At 36.0% G+C, this 17,485-nt stretch overlaps 1 protein-coding gene across 1 annotated transcript; it reads right to left on the bottom strand.

The window, feature by feature from the left end:
- Positions 1 to 8,893: 8,893 nt before the first annotated feature.
- LOC119065984 (facilitated trehalose transporter Tret1-like) lies at positions 8,894 to 10,599 on the bottom strand. The gene is made up of 5 exons (XM_037168191.1): positions 10,527 to 10,599; positions 10,307 to 10,456; positions 10,210 to 10,240; positions 9,860 to 10,143; positions 8,894 to 9,806 (listed from the first exon to the last, which is right to left on the bottom strand). Exons 1-5 carry the CDS (start codon positions 10,597 to 10,599, stop codon positions 8,944 to 8,946), a joined length of 1,401 nt encoding a protein of 466 aa, XP_037024086.1. The 3' UTR covers positions 8,894 to 8,943.
- Between the last annotated feature and the right edge of the window lie 6,886 nt (positions 10,600 to 17,485).

Below are 17,485 nucleotides of genomic sequence, written 5' to 3'. Positions count from 1 at the left end.
CGTTCAAGCGTAACAAATGTCAGATTCAATGTTTTAAGGAAGTTAACTCGGAGAATGTTACGGGCGTAGAATCGGTTCGAAATGGAATTGTTAATGTTCAAAGTGTACGTTTGATTTACCCTTTTATGTAAATGCACCGTACGGGTTTCAACGTTTCCGTGTACGTTTGTTTACTCCTCTTCTACATCTACAATCTTGAATGTCGGTTTCTTCTACCTTTGACGACGATATTTGCAAAGCAACGGAAATGTCGTATACGTATTCATTCTTGCATATTTATACTCCATTCGAAATTCGAACAGTATTACAGCACACATGCCCGCCCCCACACATATCCAGTCTGTCGTCATACCATGAAAATGTTTTCGAAAGCGACAACGAGGGTGAATTAACAATTTTGTGTGGAGCGATAAGTTTTCTAAATTGCTGGTGCCCTAATACGAATGAAAATTAAAGCAAATTTAACAACAGAAATCGTTCGGGCCTATAAATACAATGTGGGCGAACGATTGTTTCACTGTTTAAAAAGTTCGGATATGGAAACATCGAATGCTTGAGGACAGCTGGCGGGTATGAGAAACGGTCGAATAACATTCAACATCCTTGGCGTTGAAAGTATTCAAACAATGCCAATTTAATCGAAAATATTTTAATGGGTATGTAGTAGCCGCTATATATAGCACAAAAAATTCCTACATTTTTATGATATTCTTTTGCTCCCTCTGCACGTTAAAATGCGACGATATAAAAAGAAATGTTTTTGCAATGAAATTTCGTAGCATTTAGCTTTAAATAAAAAGGTAACATCAAATGGATCGGTAGAGTCGTAGAGTATGAGTTGACCATATCGGAAGCCATATCAAATATAAATTTGAAGCCTAGTACCGTTCTGCATAGCATTTTAAGTTGAATGGTATTGACATTTAATACGAAATTATTTGTTTGTACGTTAAATGTTAAATTGTACGTTACATCTCTGACATTCTAACAAATCGAGCCAAGAAAATTTTACTCACTACCAGTACAGATGGTCTGTTGACTGCTATCGATATCGGAGCTCGGTAGCACCATCGATATAATATAGGGTAGATAAGGAATGTCAAAGCAACTTTATGCGGAAAGATCACATGGATGTATGTGTAACGTAACTTACGTTTTGAGAAAGCGCGCGAAATAATGCCAGTCAAGGATGCTATTGATGCATATAAATATTCCCATAACTGATTGTCTGCTGTCACTTTGTCGCCAACTATCGGGTTTATTTAGATCTTCAAAAATTCTAAGCTGAAAAGAGTTGATCGTGAACATAAGGACAAAAAAGCGAAGGAAAAAATATAAGGGAAATCGATAGATCGATTGGTCAGGAATTGGCAACGTTAAATGTGGCGGAAAAATTGTTGATCGACAGTAACAAATGTTTGAGCAAAGCTGTAAATTCACGGCAGAGTAAATTAAACCAGGCAGGAGCGGTTCATTTTTAAAACGTCAAATAAGCAAGCAAATAAGGGACCTAATATACTGTATAAAAATGAACTCAAATGAACACTGACATAATAATAAGGCTACTAGATTATTCAGGTCCCTAGTCACATCAAGCACTCCTGCCTGGTTTACTTTACTCTTCTAACAGCTCCAATCCAGCGAACGAAGAAGAAAATCGAAGAATTGAAAAAACAGAAACCGTAAATAGAAAAATTGTTATTTATGCAACAATCGAGGTGCAAAGTACTTTATTAAAGGGCCTATCTAGTATAGTTGATATTTTAGAATTTAAAATAGGCCGTTTGTCATAATACACATCGTGAGCATAACAAAGTAGTAGCACAATGGGCCCACTGGCCTAAGTGCATGTTTACTTAATATTTAATAACAAAAAACTTTGCATTGAGTCAAATTCAACATTTTATGCCACAGAGGCATCTAAAGTTTGTAGTGGCATAAATAACTACTTTGAACCATAGTTGGAATGTCTGTTATTTTCTTAAATAAATCTCAAAAAAATGTCCAACGTGTCCTGCGGTAGGACACGAAAATTTTAGTGGGACCACTGAGATTGTTATTTTACCACGAGGGATTACACACACCCCCTGAACAAAAATAAAGTTTTACCGAAAATACACCCAAAAATTGATTGCTGTTCTAAATAGAGGGACCCTAGAGGAGTTCAAAACGATGGTCCGTTAAGCTGGACCAGATGCTTCCCCACGCCCATACAACTAAGGAAAAAATTGTATGGGATGGGGAAGCATCTGGTCCAGCTTAACGGACCATCGTTTTGAACTCCCTAGGGTCCCTCCATTCAGAACAGCGATCAATTTTTGGGTGCATTTTCGGTAAAACTTAATTTTTGTTCAGGGCGGGTGTGATTATAGCCGTTGCCTTCGGCTCTAACTACAAACCTCCCTCCCAGCAAAATAAAAATCTCCAAACAAGGCCGTTATGTACTATTTCGTCGACGAAGGCTTGAAATTACCAAGGCTTTAAACTTTGGAGCCCAAATAATTTTTCATAAAAATTTCACGGTAATGGAATGTATTTTCAATTCTCCCTATTACACTTTTGAACCTACAAATCTTTTCCGGAAGCCGAAACCTGCTGGTTCCAACCTGCGATTTTTTTCTCAGTTTCAAACCTGCGAATTTAGAACGTATGAATTTTGGATAGTAATAAACGGGAGATATAAAAATCAAAAAAGGAAATATAAAAATCAAAAAAGGAGATATAAAAAACAGAAATGGAGGTATAAAATTAAAAGTCGAAGATAAAATATTTGAAATTGCAGATAAATAATTAAAAACAGGAGATAATAAAATTAAATTTGGAGTCATACCGTCTCCTTTTTTGAATTTAATATCTTCATTTTAATTTTTTTTATCTCCATTTTTGTAATATCGTTATCTCCAATTTTTAATTTAAAATTTTCATTTTAATATATATTTATCTTCAAAATTAAATTTTTTATCTGTAAAATATATTCATTTATCTCCAAAACTAAATTTTTCATTTTCAGAATTTAGTTTTTTATCATCTTTTTTATTTTATTTATTTCCAAAATTAATTTTTTTAATTCCAAAATTTAGTGAAAATTATCTCAATTTTTGAATTTTATTACGTCATGTAATGTGCATACAAATTTTTGAAACTTGAGTCAGTTTTCATAGCAAGCGCTCTAATTGTGCAAAATTGTAGTGGCAGGCACAGTGCCGCATCCAGCATATTCAGCGCCCTGGACCATTTTGGTTTCTAGGGCCTCTTTTTATGAAACACCTTTTTAGTTTTCATGATGTAAAATAGATTGAGGAAATTGCTCTCGTCACTCCTTCGAGTCAGTCTTTCCAATGTCCATACAATCCGGAGGAAATAGCGATTTTATCTAAAAAATTCACCTCTCAATTAAAATCATTGAAAGGTGAGTTTGTTTATATGAAATTGCTATTTCCTACACTCCATAGAAATTTTGACATTAGACCATACCTGGGAAATTCCAGCGTAAGTCATGTTACCAAAACAGAATTTTGTCTCTTTTCAATGTACGAATATGCACCAAAGAAGATGCGAAAAAACACACCGTAAGTCATGTTACCAAATGTGAAAATGGATATTGTAGAGCGCTATCGCTACAATACAGTGGTGATGTTGTGAGAGTGAAAGAGAAAAATCACTGTCACAAAATACGTGGATTTACCCACCTATTGAGTATACTTTCATTGGGTTTTTACTGTACGATGAAAGAAACCTATAAACAGTTTTGTTTTTATATTTGGATTAGCTTAAAAACAGCTGAAGCAAATTCATCCTGAAATTGCATTGTCTCTAACTGTATTGATACAATATAAAATTTCTAAGAATCTATACCTTAAAGTATTGGTTTTAGTAATAGTTGTTCGACTTTATAAAAAGCCTAAACTTTTAAAGTTTGACCCTCACCGCAAAATCTTACTTTTTTTTCTATTTTCGTTTTTGTAAAAAAAAGTTGAAGATCGTTATCATTAGAGACGAATCTAGCACACATGAGTGGTAAATCGAAAAATCTTAAAAAATTAGCCTGCAGCGCTTCAAGTTGTTTACTTGAGTTAGAACAGTGGAACTATATATCTTAAGATGGATATTAAGGTGAATTGTGTTAACCCATTCACAAGGGTTTGTATCTGGATTTTGAACAACGACTCACATTTGTAACTATTTTATCTTCCTTGAGTTCGAAAACTAGAAAACAGACCGCAGCTGAAATGAAGTTGCAACCTTACAACTCTTCAATAACTAGTCTGCATCCCGTGGCACTTCGTGCCACGTCGCATCCTGGCAAGCTAGACCGGGCAGACACCTGTTATTGAGAAACACCTGTTCGAAATCAACTCTACATTTGCTTAAAAGAGATATACGAAAATCGAGGGGGTGGTCAGTAACACACAATAGCTCAATAGCTTACACTTTGGTCCCTTCCACACAACCACTCTTTCAATACAGAATAATTCTTTGCCGAAGAAACTAACTCTGCATCTGCTCGAGGGAATGGTCACTAAAAGCTGACTTTGCTTTATGTAAAAAGGCCCTTTAAGGGTTTGTGACTAATAAACACTCCATCTGCCAGTCGCAGTAATTTCAGCACATTTCTGCCCCGGAAAAATTATTAGACGAAGCGAGAGAAAAAAAATTAACACCTAAGTTACCGACACCGTTCCGGCGCCCGGCTCGCATTGCGGCCCTCCGCTGCGCTCCGGGGCAATGGGCCGGATCGCTCGGCGTGTTAAAACGCTTTTTATTTGCAATGAGTTACACAGACTAATTATTAGACGAAGCGAGAGAAAAAAAATTAACACCTCCAAGATTGTATTTTCTATCTCGAAATTTGATTTTTATATCTCCTATATTAATTGTTTTTAACTCCTTTTATGAATTTCATATCTCCAACTGTGAATTTTTTATCTCCAAAAATATTTCCCTTTTTGATTTTTTTATCTCCCGGTTTAATATAATCCATGAATTTTTACTAATTTCACTATGGGTTTTTGTAGGTTCAAAACAACGAACTTTTTATTTCGCAGTTTCAAACCTGCGAATTTTTTATAATTCTTAAAATCACTAAAAAGTCATGTGAAATGATCGTCACAACGACCGGACTATAATGTAGAATTCGCAGGTACTTCACAGACATCACTAAAAATTTTACCAAAACTTGCAACAACATGTTTATGTGGAATGTCTGTTTTTTTGTTTATGAATTATTTCAGTCAAATGTGTAAAATAAATGGTGATAATAGTTTCAATCAATTATAGTAGATTACATGGGATGCTGCGGAGGTAGTTCATTACATGAGGGATCAATTTTGTGATACAAGCCGAACTCACAAGTGTGGTTTTAAGCAACAAGCTTTGGAAACGGTTATTTTGACAAGTGTAGAGTTTGCATATCCGAGCCGAAGGCGAGGTATGCAACTACACGAGTCAAAATAACCGTTTCCAGAGCGAGTTGCTTAAAACCCTACGAGTGAGTTCGCGAGTTCATAAAATTGATTCCGAGTGTAATGAACTACCAAGCAGCATCCAATGTATGCTGTGTTATTGCCTATTCACCCGGAATATTGTTGTTACGAGTACATTTTTCCACCCAAGGACCTGACAGTTCAAAACCAAAAGTGTTCAAGAAGACACTAGCAGATTCTTGAATACCAAAAGATTATTGTAAATTAATGTATAATTTCACAACATTTATGTCGCGCTATTTCATTCACTGCCAGACTAATAATAAACATAAAAAATACCGACAGCAAAAAACCAACAAAAAAAATCTGTTGTTGCATTGCAACGTTTATAAACGAATCTAGTCTGCTCATGAAATCGGCTCACACTTCTTCTTAACATTAATCCCAAAAGCATCACTGGCAACACTACTGTTTTGATGACATGTTGACAAACTACTTCGACTGTTTTGTTTTTGTGAAGTGCTAGATTCATATTTTGCGTAATATTTGTCGATTTTGGTGGTGTTACAATAAATTTTGCTGTGAAGTGAAGTGAATACATGATAATAAAGACAAAAGTGTTGATTGTTTTTGAAAATAAGTGAAAAATGCGAAAATTTAAATTGTTTGGCCATAGGTGTTCGTCGAAGTTGAAAAAATTTAAATTATGGCTATAGACAAAATGGCCGTCACTTATTTTTGTGTTTTTTATTTCGAAAGTTTTTAATGAATTTGCTTAGATTGGTGTGCACTTAATTCAAGTGACAAAGTTTGTGATATTAAAACTAAAATAACATCGCGAGCATTGTTTCGATTTCAGTGCTAAAGAACATTTTATGTGATACATTTTTGCTGATAAGTAATGAAATTCTGCTGGTATGTAATGAAAATCTCCTGATATGTAATGAATTTTCATATGAATATTCCTTCATTTGTGATGTAATGAAAAAGTTCCCACATGTAACGACCGCTTTCCGCGGGTGGGAAATGTACGTGTAACAACAATATTCCGGGTGGGTAGTGTCAAATTATATTTTTATAGAACATTTTAAGTGAAAATAAAATTTGATTGAAAAACACTCAAGCATTCAAAATGTCAAGTAAACGGATGAACCGTTTCCTAAACGGAGACCTCTCCGTTTAAGTGCGCTGGCGGCCTAAATGTTATTCTATATAGTGCTTGGAAGTTGGATGGAGTAAGAGTGTGCTAATAATTATTAATATTTTCTGGCATTTAAATGTCATTTCTCGTAGACATGGGATACTTCTTGATAATTATCGATATTTGACTTTCAAACAGAAGTATCGCACACCACCACCACGTCTATTATTCTCATTCCTCACTAGCAGTATATTATTCTGAAAGCCTCCAAAGTATCGGTAACCCACGATAATTACATCGCCTCGTAAACAGCTTGTAATGCTGATGAGTACCACCTACTCATATGCTACTTATCGGAATATTTGAATTTGAAATTTTAATTCATTGATACATGAACAAACACTGCTGATTGAAGGTTATTTTCCATTAAATTTTATTAAAACGAAAAAACAAAATCATTTTTTATTGCCGTTTTGTATAATGTAAATTTGTATTGCGAATGGTAACGGTGCTGCTTTAAATAATTCCGAACCTTCGATTTTATTTCTCTTTAGACTGGAAACTCTTTTCCCTCATTATTAGTTGTGAAGGTAATATAATTCACTGAATGTGAAAAAAAGGATCACAGCGAAAATGCGAAAAAGATTTTCGTCTGAGAAAAGCTTTAATTTGATTGCCACACAGTTGTGTATACTTCTTCGAAATAAAAATTCAAATAAACAACTTCACCCGATTGAATTCAGGTCGACTTGAAAGGGTTTTTGTGGATCTTATGCAAGCCTTCTTGGTATACTTGATAAAGGAACCACACAGGTAAGGTATTTTTCAAATTGAGTAGAACAACCTGAGGCAACAATCTGGAATTTGTTTCATTTTCTACGTTATGCTAAATGTGAAAAGACGATGCGGTGATGCAGTCAAGAAGTCAGATATAACATACAAAAAAGACGTTATACTATTGCAAAATCTGACGGTTTGGGCAATAATTGAATTAATGGGATTTTTGGGACCAAGATTATTTCAGCTTGTTTGATAAAACAATTCATAATATTTGGCCATTTGAACTTTAGCAAGGTTTAGCAGTTTGGTAGAACACCTTAAAATACAACTTTTATTATCAGTTTAATTAGAAGTATTAGGATATGACCTGGGATGAGTTTATGTCTGAGTTCAAGGATTTAATTACAAGGTCTACCGCTCCTCTTACCGAAAAGCAAACATTATTGGAGTCGAATCCTTCGCATAAACATCTCCGGAATACAATTTACGATTAAAAGTGACCTCGGTCAATCAATTTGTACTACGAAGATTATGACTGCAGCGCAATTGTTTTTGTGTCGCGCAACGCAAGTTCTTAAACGGATTTTTTTAACTAGAGTAGGGCTACTCTGCAATCAATCATTCGATGTGTGTTTGTATTTTGGAATTCTTAATTCAATAGAGCAAGGAATTTGTTCTCGCATTATTGTAATCGACCAATGGTACAAAACTTTATTTTATCTGGAAGCCAGACTAATTCCAGGGGTGGCGTTATCTAATATGCGGAACAATCACTAAAACAAACAAAAAGAGCATAATTACTCTTCCCTTTCCCATGGATCGCGTGAAGCGAAAGTGGAGACAAAATGCTGTTTCGACCTCCAGACCTTTCGACCTTTTGGATCGTCTTTTCCATGCATTGAGACCAAGTCAGTAGTCACAAGTTTAGTTGGGTTCGTTTATTGCGTTTGTTTGTTGAAATTGTTTGTTATGATTCTGTTTGAATGAATTTTTTCTGTTTTTTGCTGCGCTTGGGTGTTTTCACAGCAGTTTTCCACTTTATTTCCCGATTTTCCATCAGAAGATGAGCTTGCTCTTGTAAACTTTCGAAACTCGTTCAACTGAAAGTGTACTGCTGTCTCGTGTAACGGACCAGTGGAAACGACTGAAGATGGTTAGACCACGCTAACCTCTGACCGCCACTGGTTCCGGAGGTTGAAACAGCATTTTATCTCCACTTTCGCTTCACGCGATCCATGGGAAAGGGAAGAGTAATTATGCTCTGTTTGTTTGTTTTGGTGATTGTTCTGCATATTAGATAACGCCACCCCTGGAATTAGTCTGGCTTCCAGGTAAAATAAAGTTTTGTATCATTGGTCGATTACAAATCGCATTATTCGTTCACATAGGTACATTATACCCCCTGAAAGCCGTGCTTCCACCTACATAATAAATGCATACTAAGTGAGCTAAACTTAACCTTTTGTGGAACGGAAAATTTTCGATTCTCCTTTTATAGCTTTAATGACTGCCCCGCACCTTTACATGTACTATGATGATAGACCAGTTGGTTACAGTTTTCTAGTTTACTTTATTTCGATTCACTACAATGTTAAGATTCTAAATCATTTTCGTTGCCCTTTTTTTCGGTCGCAGCTCTTCTAGGATCGTGTCCAACGATTTCCCTTTGGTTTCCGGTAAAACGAACCAAATGAACGGAACGAACAGATAGCTGAATCCGGCGAAAATCCAAAACGTAGCGTAAATTCCAATGTCATCTGAGACAATTTGAAACATTTTCGCCACACCAAAACCGATGGCCGAAGCGAATATCGTGAAAACAGCACCAGCTGTTGCTCTCAAATTTTTCGGGAACACTTCACCTAATACAACAAACGCAACAGATGCAAGACCAAGCGAGTATGCAACAATAAATATCATTATCGCTGTCATCGGAAGCCATGCCAGTCCGCTAACATCTTGACCATTGGCACGTAAATAAAAGTAGACACCGACAATTGTATTACAAATCGCTGGAGCCAACACCGAAAACATTAGCAACGGTTTCCGCCCAAATTTATCAACGGTGACCGAAGATAGGGCAGCTGCTGCCAACTGAACGACAGCTAAGACAATCGTACTTTCAGCTCCTCCAAGGTCACTGCCGACTTCATCGAAAATGATTTGTGCGTACGATATAACAGCTTGACTACCGCACAACTGTTGTACGGCTGCGAGACCCAAAATGATGACAATAGCATGCAAATTGTCCCATGACATGATTTCCTTGAACGTTCCTTTGTTCTCTTCAGACTTTCTAACCGCACTGTGCATCATCTCATATTCACTTTGGACATCTTTGTGACCTCTGAGCTTTTCTAAGCTTATCAAAGCATCTTTGTCTCGATTTTTTCCAATCAGAAAATACGGAGAGTCTGGTAACCATATGAAGAATATTACGAACACAATAGGAGGTGCCATACCTATTTGAATCCGTTGTTACTACGCTATCATTATGCAATACCATTCGTCTTACCTATCCAAGCCGTTGTTCGGTAATCTGTATACGATCCAATAGCATACGAGCATAAAATACCAAATTTAGCCATGACCGTCAACATGATTGTAATTGAACCCCTAACTTTATCCGACGCAATTTCGGCCAAATACATCGGCAGCACGGAATAACTTAATCCATGCGTAAATCCACATAATACTCGGGCAATATAAATTACCGTAACGGACTGACTAACACCAATCAATATCCATCCGATGACTAGTGGAACAGCTCCAAGCAAAAGTGTTATTTTACGACCAAGTCTGCATAAAATTGGAGGACAAGTATTCGAACGGCTGTTGTTAGTCATACAAACAAAATCAACTTACTTTTCCATCGAATAAGCCACGGGTATCGTTACTAAAGCGGATAATAATTATTACGATTAATCGCTCATGTACACAAGCATCAACCGTTTGTACCTACTTACAATTGTTCCGATAACATAAATGGCAACAATCCACGACCCTTCATCGCTAGTTATGGGTATTGGAGATTTATCAGGATTCATCAATAGAGGAAGCGTTGGTGATGTCCATCCATACGCAACATTCACCGAAAAGGATAACAGGGAAGCTGTACAGTAAATCACAATCAAATAACAATGAAACAGGAGAGCAAGCAGGTAATTGTATATAGAAGGCACCTGAGAAAGCAACGAAGTACTGAAAGAAATACGTATCAGCCGTCTTGATAGGTTTGGGATCGTCCTTGCCCATGATACAAATTCTATCGGATATTGTTCTCACTCAAATTTAACTCTTCGACTGATACTGTTGTTTCTACTGAGAATGAATATTGGGAACATAAACTTAATGTTCAAAAAGTGATAACAAAGTTATACACGTGATATCGAAGATAAGTAACTATATATGCATAGGTGAAGAAGCAACAATGTTTTATTGATACTTCACGTCATTAATTCGATGATGTGAAATCTTGAGTGTGGAGTAATCACACCTGCTTACACTATGAGTTTATCGAAAGTCATAGTTATCAAATTACTCAAATTTTCAAGCAGATACATAATCTACTTTCGCACGTGTTTAATATGATGGCCATGCCATAAAACTAGGCTTCACCTTTTGGGTGGGTCGGATCCCCTGACTGGTTTTGATTTTTCATCGAATTCAAATTTTGCGCCAAAATATCATCAACTGGTAATCACTTTTATTCATTTCAACTACATGCCAAGGTTACCAAGGAAACACTCTGATGAATCTAAATTTGTGTTTTCTCAAGGTGAACAAACTGTAATGCAGAAATTTTCTGATTCACAAGACGGTTAAAAATGGAATTGTTGCAATTATCGTATATTTGGCCACATCGTACAGGCCTATGCCACACCAACACCACAGACTGTGGTAGTATCTCCTAATCTATGCCTTCGATTGTTTTGTTTCTTTTTACAGCCGTCTTAAACGCATTGCAGCTCGGTTTGGGATTTTGTGTTTTAAGCGACACGTTTTCGTGGGAACAAGAGAATGTATCGTTGATAAAAAACACATATCACGAGGTTCATCTGGTGTACCAATACAGCTGCTGCGGGCTCTGAATGGAAAGCATACGATTGTGTAGATGTAGGAGTCTAACTAAACCACACGAATAGGTGTTAAAATGATAAACAAGTAATGGCTGAGGAAAAGCAAATGGGTCTGGGTCCAACAAAGAATGACCTCAGTGCTCAGTTGCGATTAAAGTAACTACCTCACAGTCAAAGCAACCAACTTAAATCGATAATTCGTACGCTCTTTCAGGTAGAGACAGTGAGTTGGAAAAATGCATACCTTATGTATAGCTTCATTGACCACAGCAATGTTTTTAACGTAGTGCGGCTCATTTGGGCTTTCGGGTCTAAAATATTTTACCTTACTAGGAAAGTAATAAGGTCATTACTGTCCTAGGTCAAAGCCTTTACCAACCTCACAAGTGATAACATGAATGTTTCAATCATAGCGAAGGATAATTGTTCGAATTTTGCGAGCAGGAAGATGAAGTACATTTTACAACAATAGTTAACTGCTGAGTTAGATAGTGTGGGATTTGCCTGGTTACCCAGGGATCCTGATGAGTATAATAAAACGCCGAACGGAGACTTCGTTGTCAATCAACGCTTTATTAGGAACTAAAATCATTACAATAAAACAGTCTTTTATACACTTAACTTTTCTGATATTATGCAAGTGGAACTCATGTTACACTTTCATGTTTAAAAACTCTTTTCACGGAAGTTTAACATTGTAATTAATAATATTCGTTTATGTTGCACTTTCGTGTTCTCATTACTTCATAATCAAAATAGTGTCATTGTCTGACTTACTTTATGCAACAGTCATTCTAGGCCACATACCACAATAGCAATGTAAATGTGACAGATGCACAATTACAACTCCGAATTTCCAATGAAAGTCTAGAACAGGTATGGTCGATCGGCGAATTCGTCTTAAACGCACTTACATTTTATGTCAAAATAATATGAAAGTGAGCGCGTTTAAGTACGAAAATCAAATTTTTATGTCCTCCGGGCGGACAATAGACCATACCTGTTTTACACTTTCATCGCGAATTTCATTCACAAATTGCAAATTATGAATGAAAATTCGCGTTGAAATTTCGCATCTGTCACATTTACATTGCTCTCTAAATGGCCAGTAAGAGACAAATGTTCAAATTGAATCCATTTCTATTTGGAACTAGTTTCAGATATACTGGAAAGGCAAAGCCATTCACTTTCTTCTTTGATGTGCGCCTTTGTCTCGCCTCATTGTTTTCATTTTTAAATTATATTTGTTAGGTACATGTCGCTGGCACCGCCACCATTTAGGGCTGTGTCGAGTTATGGCTCATTTTAAAGGGCTCGTTTAGGGCTGACTAATAAAACCGGTCCCGAGTTTAGGGCTGTCGATTTACGTGAGTAAAAATATTCTTCAGATATGCTAGAGCCCTCACAGTCCCTCTATCCTTTATCTCTACGGCTAGATTAGAACACAATACTACCAAGTCGTAACTTACTAGATATGGAATAACTTCATCCGCTAAGCGACACAAATTCGTTCTGTAGTTCCAGAAATACGAGAACAATCATAACTTAGTTTATGTCAAAGTTTAAAGAGTCATATCGCCCTGAAATCTTGGCGACATTCGTACAACATTCCAAAAATTAAAATAATTTTTTCTTGAGTTATTGGTTACCCTCTGACATGTCTTTACTTTTGAACGCTTTTCACAGAAAATATTTTTTTTTTTCGAAAAATGAAAGATACGTGTTTGCTAGAATTGAAAGACGAATCCAATGAGCTATCACTCATTAAAATCGGAGACCGCTTGTTCCATAATCGCCCGAAGTCTTGGCGATATGACTCTTAAAACTTTGACATAAACTAAGTTATGATTGTTCTCGTATTTCTGGAACTACAGAACGAATTTGTGTCGCTTAGCGGATGAAGTTATTCCATATCTAATAAGTTACGACTTGGTAGTATTGTGTTCTAATCTAGCCGTAGAGATAAAGGATAGAGGGACTGTGAGGGCTCTAGCATATCTGAAGAATATTTTTAATTTTCAACTGATCAACAATTTTGAGCTAGTTTATTACTAAAATTTGGAACCAAACATGTATTTAGGTTAGCAATCCATCAAAGACTAAGAGAGGTGGTTTACTCTGAAAGTAATACTCTCATATTAAAAGATCCATAAAAATGTTGAATTAAGCGATAGGGGTAGAGGCTTGTTTATCGCTACAAATCAGATAAAGTTATTGAATCTCTTATTGAGTATGATTGTTCTAACAATGCTAAAATGCACTTAAGACTAGAGTATAGCACTGCCTTTGGTCTTAGTTTTCGAGAGGAGAAACTGTTCAAATAAAATAAATATCGTAGTTGGTCTTGAAATAATGTTGAAAAATACCTCAGAGACAACGATGGATTCACGTCATAGACTTGAAATCTGATCATCAGATATCTTGAAAATTTCCAATGGAACAGTTGATGGGTGATAACTCGAATAACTCGTTCAAGATCCCTAGACTTGAGGTCGGATTCAATTGTCAGCCCTAAATGAGCCCTAAACGTGAAGCTATGATTTAATTAAGAAACACATTGTATATCAACAAAACGCCCATTATGACATGCTTTTTTTCTTAATCATCGGATAACTTTGGTCACTGAGCGGCTCCAAACTCTGGACCGGTTTCAATCATCAGCCCTAAATGAGCCCTAAACGATAGACTATAATTTTAGTCAGACGCTTTTTGAATATCGTTGAAAGAGCTAATATGACATGTTTGTGTTTAGAGAAAGCTGAATATCATTGGCGGGATAGCAGCCCTAAACTCAGGATTGGCTTCAATTGTCAGCCCTAAACTAGCCCCAAACGTTAATATATACTTTCAACTAGGAACACTATGAATAACATCCAAAACTGCCAATATGACATGTTTTTTCGAGAAAAAATTGAATAACTGTGGTATTTGAGCAGCCCTAAACTCGGGACCGGTTTCAATCGTCAGCCCTAAACTAGCCCCAAATCATAGATTGAGTGGAAAGTCAAAAACCTATTCAGTTTATGACAAAACACTTAAGTGACATGCTTGAAAACTTCAAAACGGTATAACTCACGTAAATCGACAGCCCTAAACTCGGGACCGGTTTTATTCGTCAGCCCTTTAAAATGAGCCATAACTCGACACAGCCCTAAATGGTGGCGGTGCCAGCGACATGTACCTATATTTGTTCCCACGGATGAAAATTAGCTTAGACAGTTCATTTGCATGAATGCAAGCATCGAATTTTCTTTATTTTCTTTACTTATAATGTTTTCGACGAGTGTTCTATGTGGACTTTCCACTTTTATATTTTGAAAAGCAAATAATAATTCTGTTTATGAATGAAGAGAAAATTTTGTACCAACATTTTGTATATCAACTTTCCCGGCTACAGTCAAAGACAGTCAATTTTCAGCATAAATTAGCTTCAGCTGTTTTTCAGCTGATCCATACAAACAATCACAACCGTTTATACGTCTTTATACGGTTTTACCACTATCATGCGCGTGCGTGTAGCAGCTTCAACCGTATGAACAAGGAAAACCAGTTTTGATTGTATGTGTGGATCAGCTGAAAAACAGCTGAAGCAAATTTATGCTGAAAATTGACTGCATTTGACTGTAGTTATTTTTGTAGCAAATGTATATCAACTTTGAATGTTCATGTGATATATAATAAACCAAAAAATTTTCTTGTTTACCTTTTCCTTTACCGAAGTTTATACATTCTAAATTAACGAAAAACAAGCATAGTAATTGAAAGCAGATTCATTTAATGCAAACAAAGTTTTCAAATGGTATGAAAAGGTATTGGCGTAGCATAAATTAAGTTTCCAAACAATCAGAGGCTTTCTCTCACAATCTGTGCTAAAACCGAGTGATGAATTAAATAAACGTTCGCTTCTTTTACGTTTGTGATTTTCTTCCGTCAAAGTCTCTGGCAAATTGTGTTTGCTGAAAACAATCACTTTTGTTAATAAACACCACCCAATCCCGGTTATTAGATTAGAATTTCGAAATTGCCACCCAACGCGCAACATAGACCATTTTTGTCCCATTCTATTAAAATTTAACCAGCGTCACCAGAGCGTGTCGTACGTTCTACGCTAAAAACTGTACAACTTCATCAAATCAACGTTTTGTGTATATATATGTGTTCACAATGATGAAACACCCGCACCGTCGTTCGCCGATGAATTTAGATGTAACGACAACAAAACCATCTATTTTGAAAGTGGTTTTTGTGTTGTTCTGTTTTGTTGGGGCTTATGCGTTCTAATAAATTTTTTCTTCCCTTTCCTCTTCCGTTAATTCCCACAAGGTACAGGTAAAATATTGTGGTGTACTCAAAATGGTTTTTAGATGGATTAATTTCTGTTTAATTGTATTTCTTTTTTGTGCACATATTTTTGTTCAATTAGTTGTCTTTCGGGTATTAGGCCGGAGAAAATCCATTGTCTCTTGAATTTTGTGGTGTTTTTCGATGATTAATAATTTGGCGATTCTTTTTTTTGCGGTCCCGCTGGATTTAATATTGTATAAGAACGCAATTAAGGGAATTTTCAGTTCTACTTTTTTTTTCGTTTGTTTCTATACCAAATGTCTTGGAAATGATAAATTGGAAAATGAAAATGAATTTTGTATCAATTTTTACGGTGAAGGTAACATGTATTATACGACCACCCACAGGATAAAGGTATAATCCAACGAAAATGTAAATTAATTTGTAATATGTCTGGCTGATCAAAATAGCACGGTGTCGACAGACAGTTAAACATTTTGGTCTTTGTCTTTTGAGTAGATCATTCAAAATGTTTGTCAACCTCGAAGTGCACGCTTTAAAGTCCGAAGAATAAGAAACAGGCCTCTCACTATAAATTTGGACTCCTAATAAAGGAATTAAGGAGATTTTAGCCCAAAAATAAGGAGAAATAAGGAAATTGTTAGTTGAAATTAAGGAAAAATGAGGAGAAATTTTTCGATAAAAATCGAAATTATTCCAAGATACAGCAATTAACATCGGATGTCCGCCTCAACTTTAAAATGAAACGCATTATTGTTTATTTTGACGTACAGGCTTTAACATTTCAAATGTCGCACTGTCATTTTTTTCAAAGAATGTCATTGTGAATTCGCAATGACACAATGAAATTCTCAGAAACATTTGACAGTGAGACATTTGAAATGTTAAAGACTGTATCGTTTTTGTAAAGCTGTATCGTAAAATTCACTTTTATCACGATGAAAATTTGAATATTTTGGGCGCGCTTAAGGCTTGAATTAGATTCTTAGCAAAGCTTAGCTCTAGCTTTACCAATTATCATTGTAAGTGCGCTTCAAAATTCAAAATAAAACGCATCACTGTTTATTTCGACGTACCTATCGTTTTTGTAGGGTGGCAGTTTTCAATCAGTTTTCGACACAACAAAATTTTTGAAATTTAAAACGTACTTACTGCGTGAATTCTTACTTGACCCCACGCCCACCCTCAAATTTAAAAAATTGCTGGCTTAGATTTTGATCTCGTTACCTGCAAAAGCTGTTGTTTGTTATCCCGTTCGAATTTCGAAAAAATAACGAATTGGTGAAAGTATAAAAGCATAAATTTGAAAGAAGTAAGTGTAAATAAGGCTAAAACCTTGAATTGTTTGTATCAAGGACGCATGTCTGAGACAATGTTGAGGGAGATGTACATGTTAAATCAAATAGTCCTACTCGAGACTCTCGAGCCGAGAGGCGGCGTGGAACCACAAAAATATATGTTTAACCGGTCATTATTTATGTAACGATTAGCCGTTGACATCTGAAGTTTAAATGCTCAAATCTATCGAAAAATGAGAAAAATTCGATTTTGGTACTGACCACCCCCGTTTGTTTAGCGAATTGACTTGTTTGGAGAATTTTGTGCAGAATACAATACTCTGACGAATTGCCGAAGAAACTATAATTTAATTTGTACTACTTTCCGCTAGGCGATGTCAAATATGTGAAAAAACACAATTTTTGAGATTAGGATGCCCATAGCCCGAGAATGACCAAAAATCAAGCTTATCACTTATC

Source organism: Bradysia coprophila, chromosome IV (assembly GCF_014529535.1).
Source record: "Bradysia coprophila strain Holo2 chromosome IV, BU_Bcop_v1, whole genome shotgun sequence".
Lineage (NCBI taxonomy): Eukaryota > Metazoa > Arthropoda > Insecta > Diptera > Sciaridae > Bradysia > Bradysia coprophila.
This window is presented reverse-complemented; position numbering and strand designations above follow the sequence as displayed.

Bases quoted from the DNA above. Each gene is read 5' to 3' on its own strand.
- LOC119065984 (XM_037168191.1), bottom strand. From the start codon at position 10,599: ATGGGCAAGGACGATCCCAAACCTATCAAGACGGCTGATACGTATTTC. The intron at 10,144-10,209 runs GTAAGTTGATTT...AATTTTATGCAG, and splicing joins GTGGCTTATTCGATGGAAAA to ACTTGGTCGTAAAATAACAC. The intron at 9,807-9,859 runs GTAAGACGAATG...GGATTCAAATAG, and splicing joins CCGAACAACGGCTTGGATAG to GTATGGCACCTCCTATTGTG.